Genomic DNA, 18,541 nt, shown 5'->3' with positions numbered 1-18,541 from the left:
GGTATCGGATGTTGGATATCCGGACTCGGATACGAACAGATCTCAACCCCTCTAAACGAATTCGGTTTCGAATACGGTCGGAAAATATCCGTACCGTTTTCATCACTGCCTCATAGCAACCTCACCACCTTCGTCGTGGTGTGCTTCTGTGAGAGATAGCAGAGGGGATTGGATAGAATTGGGAGGAATCGAAGCAGAGTAGCCGGAGGAAGAAGAGGAACAGTAAGACGACGGAGGAGTTCTTCTTAGTTTAGGAAACAGAATTTGGTTTGACAAAAGTTGCTTCTCCTCTCTTACACGACTCTTTTAACGATTACAGAGGCACAAAGAATATTAAAGGGTTCCATCGGCATAAATAAAAATGAAACACATAGACCACCTCTCCCTGAATCTTCTAGTTTCTTTCAGTCAACTCTAACAGGAAACTAACAAAAAAAAAAGAACAGCTGCCCCTACTTCCTACATCTTCTGCATTTTCTCAAAGAGGATATTGTTCTAATGAAATCAACTACTGCAAGCTACTGAATAAACGATCAAAATTTTGCTAAAATGCAGAAAGGCAGTGCCCACTGCTATCTGGTTGTTCTCTGACTTCTGCGGCATACTTCAGCAATCGGCATACTTCAGCAAGACTTTTATTCAAGCAGGCCATCGGCATACTTCAGCAAGACTTTTATGCAAGCCACAGAATTTGTGTCCATCGGCAGAGCACTCAAGCTGAGGAAACAAGCACTACCCATCAGTTAAAGACAGCTAACAAGCACTGTAAATAAGATTGAAAACTAAATGTGGGGACTTGCCTGCAGGTTCTGGTTCAGTAAAGGGAAAAATAAAAATAACAGAATCTAGATTTTGACACTGATGAATTCTCAATGGAAAAGCATATAGCGACAGCTATTTTTATTCTTAGACCTTATAAGACCCAACATTATGCATGGGACATGTCAGATGACCTGGTTATCAAAATAAATAGTAGTGCCGCTTGAAAGATACTCTCCACATTTAATGAGTCATTAGTTTATTAACTAAACTGAGAAAATTAGTTGGTGGGACCATGGGAGAGAAATATGCAGGAGAAGATCAGACCATATAATTTTATCAACAGCCCAATAGCATAAACTAGTAATAAATTCTAAAACAGTGGACTGATATAAGAGGTCATCTGCCATTGTTGTGGTTCATGCATCCAAATAACAAACTTAGCAGAAGAGCTTTCCCAGAAGGACACAAATTCTGACTTCTGCGGCATACTTCAGCAAGACTTTTATTCAATTATTAATCAGAAGATTCTTTGAGTTTTTGGCTAAATGAATAAATTATAAAAAATTACCACGAAAGAATGAAGCATGCATGCTGGAAGTAATAAAAAAAAAGAATGCCACGGCCTGATGGACATAAAATCATTTGAAATAGAATAAAATAAACAAGAATTTCCAAAGCTACTCATACGGCATAATCCTTTGGTTTCATACAAGTTATCTGCCTGTTATCTAATGAAATAGTTAACAACACAAGCATCACTTTAAATGAGTTATGCACCAACGTACCTATTATGCAACAGCAAACAGATCCTTGGCAAATCATATATTCAGCACATCCTTAGGGAGCTTTGTTTCCTACAAATGAAGAGTAACATTAGTAATAACTACACATGCCTCACAGACAACCAGTTTTCAGCTTTGATGAACATTACTCTTAACTACCTCTTTTCTCATGGAGCATGTTCGCCGATTGTGACCCTCACCCTTACACAGGGTACATTTCACCTTTGATTTCTTCTTATTTGAAACTGACTTCAACTTTTTCTTCGGGGCCCCTCTGCCAGGCACATGCATGGGATCCAACACGAGAAATATTCCGCTGCTTCCGCTTCTTAATCTCCCTCTTCAGCTCCTTTTCTTCGCGGAAACCTTCATGACTACAAACAAACTTCCGAAGGGTCATCTCATTGTGGCCATTGTCCCACTCACAGTAGCTTCTCCTCACACTAAATCCTTTCTCCTTAGCATAGTTGTTATAAAACTGAAATCATTCTTCATTACCAAACATCTTCCTAACAATTTCATTGTACTCCAGCAAAGAAACAACATCCGGTATTTCCTCCTGCATCAATCAGCAACAATAAACAAATTAAAATTCCACAGAACAAATTAGAGAAATTGAAGAAAGACATGGCCGTAGCGGCCCAGCAGAAAGCCTCATGTCCATGTTAACATTTTCAATTAAAAAAAAATACATAAGCATGCCACGCGGAAATAGTTGCATCATCCTACAAGATATCTCATGCATAAATGTTGAAAGTTTTTTTTACTCTTTTTGCTTGCAATTTATTTCGACGCTGAACAGGTTCTTTGCCTACAAGCAATCATCAGTACAGAAAAAGAAATGACCGACCCCAGTTAACAACTCCATCACAAAGAGCGTCATCACAGTAGCAAGGAAAATTTTCCCAACCAAGCCTACACAAAAAAAAAAATCAATGCAGCTTAAATAATCAAGGTCCAAGACTCAAGTCACAGTACTAGTGCTGACTATAAACCAGTACAAATAGTAAGAAGGATCAAAAAATTACTGCAATCCCAACAAAGATTATATTGTATAAGCTTAGTTATCAGATTGAATGGTTATGCCCAGCTCTTTCCATGATCACGAAGATGCATGTTATTTAACTAGTTATCTCCAGACTGGGATATAAGAACATGCTTTTTGCTCTGCAATAGGACTGTATATATGCATTACTGCAATGCTTCCTGCCAATCATTGGTATGTGTTCTTTAAAAATTAAATGGGAACTTCAGCGACAAACATCAAGACATCGAAGATGATAACCAGCAACTAAGAAATATGATACCATTCCAAGTATTAGACTTAGAAACTGTAACACATATATCATCTTTTTCTTTTTATTCAGTTAAGAGCTGCACAAGGCATGGCACTGCCGCCTTCTGCCAACAACTGGAGTAATGTAAGAGACACTTTTAGAAGCTGCCATGCTGATAGCCTATTACTCTCTAATAAGTGCACACATTGCTTGAATATAGGCTCATAGAATATTCTTTCGGCATGCAAACAATCAAGTATAGTAGGTCAAGCCTGCTAGAAGGGCTTACGACGAATAGATTGTTGGAATGGGCTGTGAAAGGGAACGACAGAAGCTACTGACATGGGGAAAGAAGAATAGAAGCTAGTAATCAATGAAACTCTAGTAGTAATCCTTATACAAGAAAATCTTAGTGTTACAAATGCAAAGAAACAAATAATGCAGCCTGTTTTTAGTTAGTGAACATTAACCCACAATAACAATTTCTCCCTGCATTTACCAGAAGCAAGCACATAGCTAGCAGCACGGAATATTCAGGTATAGATCTTGTTATGAGCTAATGCAAGTGAATAGAGTTGTCATATTTTTCTAACCAAGTCCAAGGCAAAGATTTCAGTACAGGAAAGCATCGCTGAACATTTAAAAAAGGAAGTTTAAATCTACTTCACTAATGTTCAAAGATGCTATTATTCAAGATCTAGCTAAGCCAAAGACAACTATATTCATCTTTCTACCAAGTTAACATCACCCCTGAAAGCAACTCCAGCAATGGCTCTTAAAACAGGGCCCCTACTTTTTATTTGATAGTTTTCCCTACTTTTGAGGGCCATGTTTGTTTAGATGCCCTCCAGCAGTGGTCCTCAAATTATGGCCCTCAAATTTATTCTAATAGGGAATGACATGTAGGCCCTGATTGTCATAGACTTACTCGGCCAAAAGAAGTCGAGTAGTGACAGGAGGGAGGGGACTCCGGGTGACGAGAGGGATGTGCCGCGGGCGTCGGGGAGGAGCAGCATAGGGCCTTCTTCTCCGGCCACGGGCGAGGGGTGTAGAGCCACGCCGGAGACGGACGAGGATGCGGCGAGCAAGCAGCCACACGGGCGGCCGCGGGTGGACGAGCAGCCACGCGGGCGGCGAGCAGGCAGCCGCGCTGTGCCGCGGGCGTTGGGGAGGAGCGGCCTAGGGGCTTCTTCTCCGGCCACGGGCGAGGGGTGGGGAGCCGTGCCGCAGGCGGACGAGCAGCCATGGAGGAGGTACGCCAGTGGTGGCTTCTTCTCTGACGGTGATGACGGTCGCGGAAGCTTCTTCTCCGGTGAGGAGCTCCGGCCGCGGGGGCTTTTTCTCCGTCGAGTCGGGCAGAGGAAGGGCGTCAGGGTGCGGCGAGAGGGGCAGATGCGAAGCAACGCGCGACAGCAACGGTAGAAACGGAAGAGGAGGGGCTCCCAGCCCCTCAGAATGAGATCTAGAGGGGGGATGTGAGGGCCTCCTCAAACTTGAGAGCCGGAAGAGTGAGTTTTTTTTTTTTCTTCTCAGCCCTCAGAGACAGGATGAGAGCTAAGTAGGGGCTCTGCTTGAGCCAACAGGAACACATTAACAAATCAGAGATCAGGAAGCACTATAGCGACCGTGACAATTAGGGAGAGGTAGGATCTCACACCTAGTGTGACGACTTTTGTGACACCAGCGTATCCAGCGGGCGACCTCGGCGTCGGCGTTGTCCTCGGCCTTGTGCAGCACGGCGTGCAGGAGGATGAGGACGAGGCCAATGTGCAGCGATGTGAGGATATTAGCAGTGGGCGAGCTCTCTGCTGGGCCGCTCGCGTCAGCCGGGGGCGTCGGGGAGGAGGGAGGAGCGACGGGATCCCAGCAACGAGCAAGGGCGAGAGCAGGCCGGCGGCGACGGCGGCGCCGCGCGATGGCGAGGGCGAGGCAGCGATGAAACAGGGCCTTTGGCGCGACGCTGTGCGATGGCGGCGGCGGCTAGAGGGAGGTAGAGAGCAGGGCGGCAGCCGCTTTGGCGAGGACGAGAGCGAGTTTGGCGTGGTGTCGGGCCGTCAGGGGAGGGGGGGGGGGGGGGGGCAAGTGGGGGGGGTGGGGGTGAGAGGGCCGTGTGCAACTACCATATTGCTCTTCGACTAATAAAATCAACAGAAATAACTATTTTGCGGAGGCGATAAAAAACGATCCCAACCATAGTAAAAGATCTCTCTATATATATGTCAAAATGTACCTGCTGGCAAAGCACCGGTAACCTGACTATGACATTAGTTCTCTACTTGTGTAAATTAACTACGCGATATTAAAACTAAAATAATTGACCACCGTAAGAACTGCTTGCACGTTTGGTTATCAAATTTGTTTGTGCCAGTAAGTGACAGACACAACGTGAAACCCAAGCCTTCGTGAGATGAAAACTGGAGCATAAGATCAATCTCCCTAGGTAGATAATTTACCTTCGCTAGCTTAGTGAGCTGACAAAAAAATCCCATGACCCAGAGGCAAAACACAGTAGTTCGATGGAGTCCAGAAAACCGATCGAGTACTTCTGAAAGTCCCCTGTGACGAACTTCTCCTGAGTTATGGTGTGGTGGTGGGATAACTAGAGAGTGACCCTTCAAGTTCTGAGTTTCCCAATCTCCACAAAAAGATTCAAAGAAAGAAAGAAAGAATTTCTGATTACTTCACCTGAGCCAAGCGAATTGGATTGTCATGGAAGTGAGCCCGTTACTGACGTTGGCCTCACATCGCACACCACTACACCAGGTTTTGTTTCACCATTGCTTTGGATTAATCCGAGTTGCTGGACCGATGACCAGCGTTGTTTGGCTGATAATATCCCGGAGGATCCTTTGAGCTTAAGGTGAGGAAAAATACCAATTGCTGATGATGATACTGCATAAAAGGAAAACAAAGAAAAAAAAATCAGTTGTGTGCAGCCAATGCGAAGGTGAAAAGCAGAACCTTCGCTCCACAACATGTAAACTGGCAGATATGAAAACCCAATGCAAAGGTCAGAACTAGACCCTTCACTCCAAAGTATTAAAAACGCACAACATATAAACTGGTATATATGAAAACCCAATACAAAGGTCAGAACTAGACCCTTCACTCCAAAGTATTAAAAACGCACAACATATAAACTGGTATATATGAAAACCCAACGCAAAGGTCAGAACTAGACCCTTCGCTCCAAGGTATTAAAACCAGGACTAAGGGCATGTCTGCTTGCTGTCTGCTATGTTGGGAGAAGGCGACCCTAGCTTGACCCCCCGCCCGTCTCCCGACCTTCGCTACGGACCTGATATCCAGCCTCAAGGCGAGCCATAACCCCCGCGGCGAAGGTGTTTTCCCCCATTCTTCCCTTTTCAGGTGCCCCCGGCAAGATTCAGCTCAAGGCCCACCAACCGGAGGAAAGGGCACAAGGCTATTGGTGGGGGGAAGAACCCTCGCGCCATGGAGCGAGGGTTCGCCAAAAGATCGCGAGAGTGCCCTCAAGGGGAGTCGCCGCCGGCCCCGCTCCTCCAATTAGGGTTGTATCTCCATTGATGGTCTTATGCCGCCCCTTTTGTAATTTCATTATAGCCCCGGCAGTGAGCTATAAAATACCCGGGAGCGCTCATGTATGGACAGGGCCGTTTTAGCAATTTAATGAGCAATTAATCTGCACTTATTTCTCACTCTCCCTATGGGATACCCACGCTTCACATACTCTCTTTCGTTACTCTCCCTGTGGGAAACCTTCGGCCTCTCCCCGTGTGGCCCCTAGCGAGGGTGAGAGGCTAGTAGTAACCCCACAGTTGGCGCCAGCCGTGGGGATCCTACTGTACCACACCTTAAAACAATGCCGGCCACTATAAGAGCCGTTTTGGCAATCTCCTATCTCCTATACCTAAATAGGAGAACCCCGCTAGCAGATTTCTGTGCAATTTGGTGAAGCCACGTCATCACAATAGTACATCACTTTCAATTAAGCACCCCACCAGCAGATTTATGTGCAATTTGGTGAAGCCACGTCATCACAATAGTACATCACTTTCAATTAAGCACCCCACCAGCAGATTTCTATGCAATTTGGTAGAGCCACGTCATCACAATAGTACATCACTTTCAATTAAGCAAGTGCAGCTACAGAACCAAAGCGTCTCCGCGTTAGTAACTCAGGAGACCCTCCGTTTCCTATCCTGGTGCGTGAATTGAATGAGGAAAGTCTGCAGGTCTCGTTCGAGATTTTTTTTAAACTTTTAACACTTGTTTAAACTCATTCTAAATCTAACACTGTTTGTTTTTATTTCCAAATTTAATATTTTTGGCCGCGCCTATTGCTATGGTGCGACGAAACGCCTGTGCCGCGCCATGCATGGTGGCACGACGGGAGGGATAACGTGGCAACGACCGGAGCGCTGATCGGCGACGTGGCTAGGTCTGCCGCGCCACCGATCTTGGCGCGGCAGTGACGCGCCATGCCTCATGCCACGGCAAGGAGGGATTAAAGATGGCAACGGGCGTGGTGCCCGCGGATACCATCTTCTTACGCCCGCGCCCGCCAGCTAAATCTCTCGCCCGCGACCCGCCACGGGCAACAAACCACACCCGCGCCCTCCATCCGCGGGCATGCCCGTGTGCCCGCCAATTTGAGTATATACATAAATCATAGTGCATTACAAGAGATACGAAGATACATATTCACAACAAATCGTGTATATATACATATATTTACTTGTAGGTCCGACATGTCAGACCTGTGGAGCGGGTCTGGCGGATAAGCGGGCAAGGATAGCAAATTTCTTTGCCCGCGAAGAACTATCCTCTGGGTTCAGGATGGTGCCCGCGCCCATGCCCGCGGGCAAGAAGTGATGCCCGTATCCTTGCCCATCGGGTTCCATGCCCGCGGGCATGCGGATATTCTGTGCCCGTTGCCATCTTTAGGAGGGATTAATTCGCGGGCGGTGCAGCAGGCCTTTCCTGTGCCGTGCGTGCGCAGAAGCGCCTTTTCAGAGTCTGACGTGCATTATTTGATGTGCTCTTGTCACCTCACTGGATTCATGGCCTTACTCCATCCACGTCGTGTGGTGCATCATATGATTTCCTGCTCCCATGGATTCTCTTGTCCCTTGGGTCTACCATGCGTGTTCTTCATGTGCTGCAAACCCTACGTGAAACATCTATCCTCTTCAGAAAATACAGGGAAAAGGTCGTTTTAAATTAACAAAAAGTTAGCAGTACTACTTTATCCATAGATTAAAAAGAAATATAGTACTCTCTCTGTCAAAGAGAGTGTCGCTATGAGATTCGAGCCAGTGAAACTTTCTTAAATTTTACTAAATTTATAGAAAATATTAGCAACATTTAACTCTCTTTTAGTCAAAAGCACCAACCAAAGCCATAAATTAAGAAGCAAATTCAAAGATAGGACACACACATATAATTAATGACACAATTTTACCTTCCCGATCCCTCGCTACTCTAAATGGAGCAGTCCAGGAAAGAAGGGGTACTATTTCTTTCTAGAGGGTAGTCACTTAAACCACTCGTCTCTCGAAATAGATCGTTATTAGAGACTGACAATTTAAACAATAACCTCTAGGAGTCTTTATTTTTAGACATGGTGCCTCCTAGAGGTGTGTCTTGACTTTGGCCCACGTGGCCAATTGCATAGGCAGAACCCATTACAACCTATCTCCCAAAATAAAACCTACTCCCCATTCTAAAAAAAACTACTCCCTCTATCATATAATAAAAGTCATTTTAATCTTCTACTTTTGTCCTAAATTATTTGTCATTTGTACTTCTCAATGCATATTTTGTTTTTTTCAAGACATTTCTATCTTACACTTGTCGGGTACCTTAGAATGGGGTACCCCAAGCAAAACATCAAATAGGTTGCTCCAGTCCCATCTAAAAAATAACGATGATAAAAGCAAAAAGGAAAGTCGTGGGCCCCTCCCCGTCGTGACCAGGCCCACTGGGTCCTCCTCCTCGCCTCGAGCCCCGAGAAGGAGGTCTCGACATCCTGGCGAGGCTCCCCAGGGAAGGCTTCGGCAGGGAACGCCGTCCCCGCCTCGCCCGAGGCTCTCCACAGAAGGCCTTGGCAGGAGGCGCGTTCTCCGTATCGCGCGAGGCCTCTCGCGCGAAGCCTCGGCAAGGAGCCTGATCCCCGTCTCGCACGAGGCCCCATTCTCCGTGTCGCTCGAGGCCGGCTCGCCCGCGGTCCGTCGCCCCCCGCCTCGGCCGACCCTCCCGACAGCCGGTCACGTCCCATTAATGCTTTCAACCACCCTCGTGATCTCAGCCGGACAGCGGCTCAACGTCACAGAAAGACCGACGCGACCCGAAGTCGCATCAGCACCATACCGGCCAGGACAGGGCACGGCGGGGGTTACCGGCCACTGTGTCCAAACACTGTGACCACGATCAGCCACCGTCAGCGCCTGGGATAGGATATGGCGGGGGTTACTGGCCACTGTGTCCTACCACTGTGTCCACGATCAGCCGCCCGCTCAAGGCCTCGGCGCTGTACACCAAGGCCTCGGCACTGTACATCAGGGCCTCGGCAATATTGGGGTCCGCGCCTGCCGAGACCCCCCACCGCAGTACCAGCCTCGGCCCCGACCAAGTTTCGGCCTCGTGCACAGTCCGTCCCCAGCGGCTTATGGTCGCCGCCACGTCCACTCCGAGGCATTCCTGGGGCTCCCACGACGCACAGGATCTGATGGGACGACCACGCCGTCCCAGTACTCCAAGGATGGGCCACTCCGACGACCACGCCGCCACAGGAACAGGCCACAGGGCTTGGACATGCCGTCCCTGGTGGCACGACGCCGCATAGTAATATATGTACTGCCCTTGTCCCCCCTTCAACTATAAAAGGAGAGGACTTGGGCCATTTAGAAGGGGGACGCGGGAGAACACACACACGCACACCTTCCAGCCGCTTGAGAGCAACGTCTCAGGCGGCCCCACGACACCCTGCCAAGACCTGGGACAAGTTCCCTCTCTCCCTTAGCTTGTAACCCCCTACCACGAGCACTTCGGTGCAAGGAATACAAGTTCTATCCCTCAGACTGGATGTAGGGCGCCGATTGCCTGAACCAGTATAAACCTTGTCTCTTTGCATCACCATCCGGAATCGGGAGCACGCAGAACAAATTCACTAGTCGGTTGAGGACCCCTCGGTCCGAAACACCGACAGTTGGCGCGCTAGGTAGGGGAGGTCTGCGTGTCAGTTTCGTCATCCCAGCAGGTTTCGGATGGCAGACCCCGTGCGACCACTGCGTCTCGGCACCGTAGTTTGGTTCGGGAGCCTAGAGTTCATGTCTCTAGGGCATGAGTACGACATGGTACTCCTCGCTCCTCGAGCCCCATCGCTCGACGATGAAGTTACGCATCGGCAGCCCAGGCGCAGGCGGCGCCCGAGCGGCCGCTCTCGCTGCGCTCGCCAGGCACGACACGAGCAAGACCACCCCGACGCTACGTGAACCCGGGGCGGCACGCCACTCCCCGCCGATATCCTATGACCAGCTGTTGGTACGGGGTCCCTGGCTGGGGACCTGTCTGGCCTGAGCTTGGACAAAGGGAAATCACCGGTGGCTCGCGGTGATGCCCAGTCGTCAAGCTCCGCTCCACCACTCCCTAAAGAACCGGCCAAGGGTTCTACTGGCCGACGGCGGTCGCCGACGCTACCAAGCTAATACGCTCCTGCGAAGGATGCCAGTACTACGCTCGGTAGACACATCTCCCGGCCCTGGCCTTGCAAACCATCCCCATCACATGGCCGTTCGCCGTGTGGGGGCTCGACATGGTCGGGCCTCTGCAAAAGGCCCCCGGGGGCTACACCCATCTACTGGTATCAATCGACAAGTTCTCCAAATGGATCGAGGCCCGTCCGATCAATCGAATCAAATCCAAGTAGGCAGTGCTGTTCTTCACTGACATTATCCACCGGTTCGGGATCCCCAACACCATCATCACCGACAACGGGACGCAGTTCACCGGCAAAAAGTTCCTGACGTTTTGCGACGACCACCACATCCGTGTGGCCTGGTCGGCCGTAGGACACCCAAGGACCAACGGCCAAGTAGAGCGTGCCAACGGCATGATCCTATAAGGCCTCAAGCCAAGAATCCACAACCGGTTGAAAAAGTATGGTAAGAAATGGCTCGCTGAGCTCCCATCGGTCATCTGGAGCCTGAGGAACACTCCAAGCTGAGCCACGGGGTTCACGCCTTTCTTCCTAGTCTATGGGGCCAAGGCCATCCTCCCCACCGACCTGGAATATGGTTCCCCGAGGCTACAAGCCTATAACGAACAAAACAACCGCACAACCCGAGAGGACACCCTCGATCAGCTGGAGGAAGCCCGAGACGTCGCGCTACTACACTCAGCCAAGTATCAGCAGAGCCTGCGGCGCTATCAGGCCCGACACGTCCGAGGCCGAGACCTGAAGGTAGGCGACCTGGTGCTGAGGCTAGCACAGAGCAACAAGGGTCGCCACAAGCTGACCCCGCCATGGGAAGGACCGTACATCATTGCCCAAGTCCTGAAGCCCGGGACCTACAAGCTGGCCAACGAGAAGGGCGAAATCTTCACCAACGCTTGGAACATAGAACAGCTACGTCGCTTTTATCCCTAAATTTCCAAGCATTGTATATATCGTTTCTCGAAATGCAATTAAAAAGCGCTCTTTAGTTGGTCTTTACTTTTCGAGAAACCCCCCGAGCCCACAGTAGGTCTCGGCAGTACAATAAACACAATAAGGGAGACTCGGCTCTGCCTTGGCAGAACCAAGCCTCCCTCGGGGGCTAGATGGGGGACTTCCCCTAGGTCCCACGCACCATTTTTTTAGTTGCTTTTCGAAAAAATTCCTACGCCAAGTCTCTAGCAGGCTCTGACGAATCATTTGTGGAGACTCCTCGGACCAAGGTCTGTTTCCTAAGCAAGAGGCCGGCTGAGTTGCGAGACGGCCTACACCCCCGGGCCACGGCACTCCCTCACTACCTCTCGCTCAAAGGACGGCTTAGGCCCCAAAGGGGTGTTCCGCAAACAAAATCGGATCAGGAGCAACAGAGGGCAAAGGCTCGGAAACATGAGAAAAACAACTAAGAAACACAGATACGTCAGAAATAAAAGCCTCGACGGCCACAAACGTTGTGATACAAAAATAACCCCTATTCTATCTTTACATAGCCCCCGGGGCCCAGATTAAGGCTCAGGGCCCCCAGCACCGGCAGAGGGTAGGGGAGGAACCACTTCATCTTCAAAGAGCGTCGCCAGCGCCGTGCCAGGGCCTTCCGCCGCCTCCAGTAGCTTCACAACCGCCGCGTGGGCCTCCTCGTCATCATCAGGCAGAACATAGCCATCACTGATGGCTGGGAGGTTGACGCCAAGGTAGTGAGAGGAGATGACGGCCATCGCCCGCTTGACACCCGTGTGCAGCGCCCCTCGGAGCCGCTCGCGCATCTGGTTGCTCGGCGCAATCAAGCGGCTCCCCAGGGAGCTGCCCGACTAAACCCCCTCGACTTCTAGGGCCTCGCAGGCGGAAAGGGCAGCACGCCTTAGCGCCTCATGCTCCCCGATCTCGGTCTCGAGCACCGTCTGCACCGCGCTGGAAGCCTCGGCGGCCCGAACGACCTCCGCCTCTGACTCTGCACCACGAAAAATGAAATAAGGTCGAGCCAGAGAAAAAACAACCTAAGTTAGGGATGGGAGCCCACGGAGCTCACCCTTGGCCTTTAGCTCCTAGCGTTGGGCCTCGGCCTGGCAGGCCTCGGCTTTCGCCTTCAACCGCTGGGCCTTGACTCGAGAGGCCTCGGCCACCCTGGAGGCTTCACTCCCCAGCTCTGTGTCATACGAGGAAGTTAGGAAGCGAACATAAGGGGAAGAAAACAAAACAAGGGGACTCGAACTCACCCTCGACCATCCCCCTCAAAACCACAGCCTCGATTTGCGAGGCCTCAGCCACAGCAAGGGCCTCGTTCAGAGTGCCTTTGGTCAGCCGGTGCGCACTCTCCTCTACCCCCAGCTGCTCAGCGAGGGCCTTGCCCGAGGTCGTCGCTTCTTCAGCCCAGGACCTGCAAGGCATCCCGGTCACTGATGGCGCGGGTAAGCTCCTCCTCTAGCTCCTTGGTCCGCGCCGCCAAGGGGGCGAGCTGTGTCTGGGCCGTGGCCGCCTTGACCTTCGCGTCGGCACAGCGAAGGCGGAGGTCCTCCACCTTCGCGCTTTGGGCCGACAGAAGCTCGTTAGCATCGGCAAGAAGGCCCCTCTGCCTCTGAAGCTGGTCCCAGATTCCCCTCTCCCGCCGGAGGAAGACCAACTTCCCGAGGGACCGGGTCTCGAGCTCCTGAAGAGGCAGAGCAGAGGTCGTCGATTGTGACAAAACCAATGAAAGAACAACGTCGCACGAGAAAGGAAAACACGAACCTGAGCGACTCCGGGCAGTTCGTCGGCCACCACGGACAGCGCCGTCCGTAGCGACCGTTCCGCCAGCTCGTGGTACTGCTCGAAGGTACTCCAGCGCCCGCCCTCAGCTGTGTCCTCGAGGGCGAACAAAGGCTCCCCCTCAGGGTCGTCCCGGCTCCGCCACAGTACCCGCGGGTGATCCCACCCACGGGGCTCGGGTCGTACCCGCACAAGGGCCAAGCTTCCCTCGTCTAAGAGCGGCGCCGACTGCTCCACGGCGTCGGTCTCCTCGGCGCCAACCACCTCCCGTGCCCGGGAGGTATCGTCGGAGGAGATCGGATAGACCTCCGTCTCCCGGGCACTCTCCCGCAACAACGGCGGGCCCTGAGCCAAGGGCACGGCCGAGGCCTCCGCCGCCGACATCTCCGCCTCCTGCACAGACGGCCTCGCTACCATCACGACGGCCGTGGTGACCTCGGGGGCTCCGGCCTCTGTAGTCACGGCCTCGGCGGCCTCGGGGGCTCCGGCCTCCGTCATTATGGCCTCGGCAGACGCAGAAGCGCCGGCCGCGGACACTGCGGTCTCGGCGGTCATGGGCGCCGGGGCCCCCATCGCCTCAGCCCCGGAGGCCCCGGGAGCCTCGGCAACAAAGGGCACGACGGCCCCATCCGACCGTGTAGGGGCTGCCTCGGCAACCCTTCCTTGGGCAGCCGGTTCCTGTGGGTCGACCCTCGCCGACGTCGCGCCGCGCTGGATGGCGGCTTGTGCCTCCGCCACCCAGTGGGCAGAGGAGCCGGGGCTCGCCTTAAGCGCTTTAAGGGGTGCCAAGGGGAGGTCATCCGCAGGCCGCTTCCGACTAAAGAAAATCAACCTACAGGGTCAGCATGAGACCAAAAAAGCGAATGGAAGACACCATAACCCCGCCAAAAACACACTTACTTTGAACGGGGCAGCCCCAGCTTCGCCACAGCAAACCTCCTCCGCAACGGCGGAGGTGGCGGCAGTGGCGTCGCATCCGTATCCACCGGTGCCGGTCGGTCCTTGGCGGACCCCGGCGCCCCTTCGATCCCCTACGGGGCTGGTGGCGTCGCCTCCACCGCCACCAGCTCTACCGCGACCGTCGAGCTTACCGGGCTGACGGCGCGTTTGCCTAACGCCCGCGCCTCGGGCGTGTCGGCCACGGCCCCGGAGGGGGCCACCGCCGACCCCGGGTCTGCTTCCTCTCCCCTTCCCGGGGGTGCCGGGCTGCTTACCGACGCCCCGGGTGCCACCTCCTCGACGTCTGAAAGGTGGTCTAGGGGGCCTCGCCCCACCTCACCCTTGTCATTCCCGTCCAAGGCCTCCGTCGACAACGACGTCGACGGGGACTCCTCCAACGGGAGACCTTCCTTCCGTTGCCGACGGCGGCGCTTATCCAACGCCTCGCGCGTAAGGATGTGCTTCGTGCGCTTCGCCGCCTTAGCATCCTTCCGCTTCTTCTGCGTGTCGGCGTGAGCGCGGTTAATCGCCCGCTGCCCCGCGTCCTCGGGAACGGGCAGCGGGGAGGAGCGCACGTCCCTCATCCCCTGAACAAACCACAAACACGCATAAGGAAACAAGGGATAAAGGGAGATTGAGGAGGCTCAGAGGCTGCAGCGGCACTCGACTTACCAGCGAAAGAAACCCCCGCGACGATCGCATCGCGAAGGGGGTCAGGTTGCCGCCCCTCAACTTCACATCTACCGTCTCCCCCACCCGACGGTGAATTTCCTCGTCGGAGAGGGCAGAGGAAGACATCCGGGTGCCTTCGACGGGCTCACTCGGCCTCATCTCGAACAGCCGCCGCCGCCGAGCCATCAGCGGCAGCACCCTCTGGCGGTGGAAGGCGGCCACGACCACAGCGACGGTGAGGCCATGGTTCCACAGCCTCGCCAGCCCCTCCAGGAGCGGCTCCAGCTTGGGCTGGTCGACCTTCGGGATGCCCCATTTCCATTTCTCCGGGCAACTCCCCATAATCCGCCCAGTATAAGGGGGAAGTCCCCCGTCATCGTTGTGGAGGTAGAACCAACTCGTGTACCACCGGCGGTTGGAGGACGCGAGTTGGGTCGGGATGTAGAGGTGCAGGCGGTCCTGACGCACTTGGAGAGTGCAGCCTTCGGCCCTCGATGCCTTCCTCTTGCCCGATGTGCCCGTCGGCTTGGTAGTATGCCCCGCCCGGAACAGGTGGAGCCACAAATCCCAATGGGGAGCGATCCCCAAATACCCCTCGCAGATGGCCACAAAGATAGCCGCCTGAGCGATGGAGTTGGGATTAAAATTGTGGAGCTCCACTCCGTAGTAATGCGGGAGCGCCCGCATGAACCGGTCCGCCGGAATGTCGAGGCCGCGCTCGTGGAAGGAGATGAAGCTCACGACGTAGCCATCGCGGGGCCTCGGCTACAGCTCGCCGTACGAAGCAATCCACTCTGGCCTGCTAGGGTCTGTCACCGGGCGGAGGAGTCCACCATCAACAAGTGACTGGAGCATCTCCTCAGTGACATCCGACGGATCCCAGGGGTCCGCCTCGACAACGACGACGTTGCCGGCCATGAATGTGATGGAGGAATCGGGCGCGGCGGTGAGTTTTTCTCTCCCCCTCCACGCTCTCATTTTTTTCTCGCTTTCTCCCTAGACTCGCTCTTCTCTCTTCTTCTTCCCGGCACCCGCTGCTCTGGCGACGGCTCGACGGAGGTGGCAGGCAAGGTAAGATAAGGAGGGGCGAGACTCTTCAGGTATTTATGCAGGGAGGAGGTGAAACGAACGGGCGATGAAATCAGGGAGGTTTTCCCCGTCCGGCGCGGTTAACCACAAGCCGATTTCGGCGGCCCACGCGCCCATGTCTCCCGCATTAAATGCGTGAACAGTTACGTCCCGTCCATCACGTCACGCTCGCCCACTATGGCAGCGGGCGTCATTTCGCATCCCCGTGAAACCGCCTCAAAAGGCGCGCCACCCACGGCCGAACCAATAGGGAGGACATATCCCGCGGCCTGTTCCTTTCATAGGAAGGAATCGGGCTCTGAGCCCGTTACAATCCAGGGGTTTGAAGGCTGGACCCCAAAGGGTTTCGACAGCCGCCCCAGGATAACAGAGTCAGGGGCAACTACGGGCGAGCCTATACGGGGCCGAGACCCAAGCGAGCGAAACACCTGGGACGCCCAAAATTGTGTCCGAGACCAGCAGGAAAGTATCCGAATGGGATCCCACCGTAGGGAGGCACCGAGCCACCGAGGCCCAACGAACGGCCTCGGCACCCACTAGAGAAATCCTCTGGTACTCTTGGAGTGTGTCTCTGGACCGCTAGCCGTCCCCTAACGAACGGGGTTCGGACCTCCACTCGGACTACCCGATAACAGCTCACCGGAAGTGCCACCACTCGTGCCTATCGAGGGTAGCGAGGCACGTTCCACCCCTCCTTCCGAGCGAAAAGGAAGCGCGAGGGTCGCATAAAAAGTCAGGGGAACCTCTGATGGCCTTCTCGCCCTATGCGGAGGCTAGGGGGCTCCTCCTGCAAATATGCCGAGACCTCACGGCCCAGGCTCGCACCCAAAGGGGCCTCGGCAAACAAACCCTCACGCGCGAGGGGCGTATAAAAAGTCAGGAGAACTCCTGACGGCCCTCCCACGCAGAGGCTAGGGGCTCTTCCTGCAACCTTGCTGAGACCAGAATGGGCTCGGCAAACTAACCCTCCGCCCGAACGAAAAGGACACGTGAAGACCAGATAAAAGGGCCAGAACACCCAAGGCAAAGACAAACAGTCCAAAACCGCGCTAGAGGTTTCGCTACAAACACGATAAAAGGGCGCCGAGCCCGTTACGGTCCAGGGGTTCGAAGGCTAGGCCTCCAAAAGGTTTCAACAGCCGCCCCAGGGCAACAGAGTCAGGGACGACATCGGGGCGAGCCTATGAATGGCCCAGACCCGAGCGAACGGTCGCTCGGGGCGTCCTAAGTCGTGTCCGAGACCGGCGGGGAAGTATCCGAATGGGATCCCACCGTAGGGAGGCACCGAGCCACCGAGGCCCGCGAACGGCCTCGACACCCACTAGAGAAACCCCCTGGTACTCTTGGAGTGCGTCCCTGGACCACTAGCCGTCCCCCAGCGAACGGGGCTCGGGCCTCCACTCGGACTACCCGCTAACAGCTCACCGGAAGTGTCCACGCTCGTGCCCATCGAGGGTAGCATGGCATGTTCCACCCCTCCTTCTGAGTGAAAGGAAGCATGAGGATCATACCCAAAGTCAGGGGGCCCCTGACGAACCTCTTGCTCCGCGCAGAGGCTAGAGGCCTTTTCCCTGTAGCCTCGCCGAGACCCCTGCAACCCGAACTTACGCTTGGGGGCTTGGCAAATGCAATAAGAACTACTCGTTCAGACACGGAAATGAAGAAAGCCCCTGGAGGAGTAACTCCACTCCCCTAGGGGCTCGGGGGCCACACCCGGCGGGTGCGCTCGCGCGCACCCACCAGAACCTCAAAAAACAAGCCCCCGATTCCTACGGGGCAGGTATGAACCAAGCCTCGGTAAACCCTCAGGGGGAGTGCGCGCACTCCCCCCGAGGCTCGGGGGCTACTGTCGGGTACCTTAGAATGGGGTACCCCAAGCAAAACATCAAATGGGTTGCCCCAGTCCCATCTAAAGAATAACGATGATAAAAGCAAAAAGGAAAGTCGTGGGCCCCTCCCCGTCGCGACCAGGCCCACTGGGTCCTCCTCCTCCTCGCCTCGAGCCCCGAGAAGGAGGTCTCGACATCCTGGCGAGGCTCCCCAGGGAAGGCTTCGGCAGGGAACGCCGTCTCCGCCTCGCCCGAGGCTCTCCACAGAAGGCCTCGGCAGGAGGCGCGTTCTCCGTATCGCGCGAGGCCTCTCGCGCGAAGCCTCGGCAAGGAGCCTGATCCCCGTCTCGCGCGAGGCCCCATTCTTCGTGTCGCTCGAGGCCGGCTCACCCGCGGTCCGTCGCCCCCGCCTCGGCCGACCCTCCCGACAGCCGGTCACGTCCCATTAATGCTTTCAACCACCCCCATGATCTCAGCCGGACAGCGGCTCAACGTCACAGAAAGACCGACGCGACCCAAAGTCGCATCAGCACCATACCGGCCAGGACAGGGCACGGCGGGGGTTACCGGCCACTGTGTCCAAACACTGTGACCACGATCAGCCGCCGTCAGCGCCTGGGACAGGATATGGCGGGGGTTACTGGCCACTGTGTCCTACCACTGTGTCCACGATCAGCCGCCCGCTCAAGGCCTCGGCGCTGTACACCAAGGCCTCGGCACTGTACATCAGGGCCTCGGCAATATTGGGGTCCGCGC

The 18,541-nt window shown here is 54.2% G+C and overlaps 1 protein-coding gene across 1 annotated transcript; it reads right to left on the bottom strand.

Annotated features, from left to right (window-relative positions):
- Positions 1-208: 208 nt before the first annotated feature.
- On the bottom strand, positions 209-6,176 carry LOC136468700 (uncharacterized). The gene is made up of 8 exons (XM_066467176.1): positions 6,120-6,176; positions 5,696-5,713; positions 4,477-4,801; positions 3,750-4,304; positions 2,395-2,459; positions 1,704-2,103; positions 1,548-1,616; positions 209-717 (listed from the first exon to the last, which is right to left on the bottom strand). The coding sequence occupies exons 1-6, from the start codon at positions 6,174-6,176 to the stop codon at positions 2,029-2,031; spliced, it is 1,095 nt and encodes a 364-aa protein (XP_066323273.1). The 3' UTR covers positions 209-717; positions 1,548-1,616; positions 1,704-2,028.
- Positions 6,177-18,541: the final 12,365 nt, after the last annotated feature.

This window comes from Miscanthus floridulus, chromosome 8 (genome assembly GCF_019320115.1).
Source record: "Miscanthus floridulus cultivar M001 chromosome 8, ASM1932011v1, whole genome shotgun sequence".
Taxonomy (NCBI): Eukaryota; Viridiplantae; Streptophyta; class Magnoliopsida; order Poales; family Poaceae; genus Miscanthus; species Miscanthus floridulus.
This window is presented reverse-complemented; position numbering and strand designations above follow the sequence as displayed.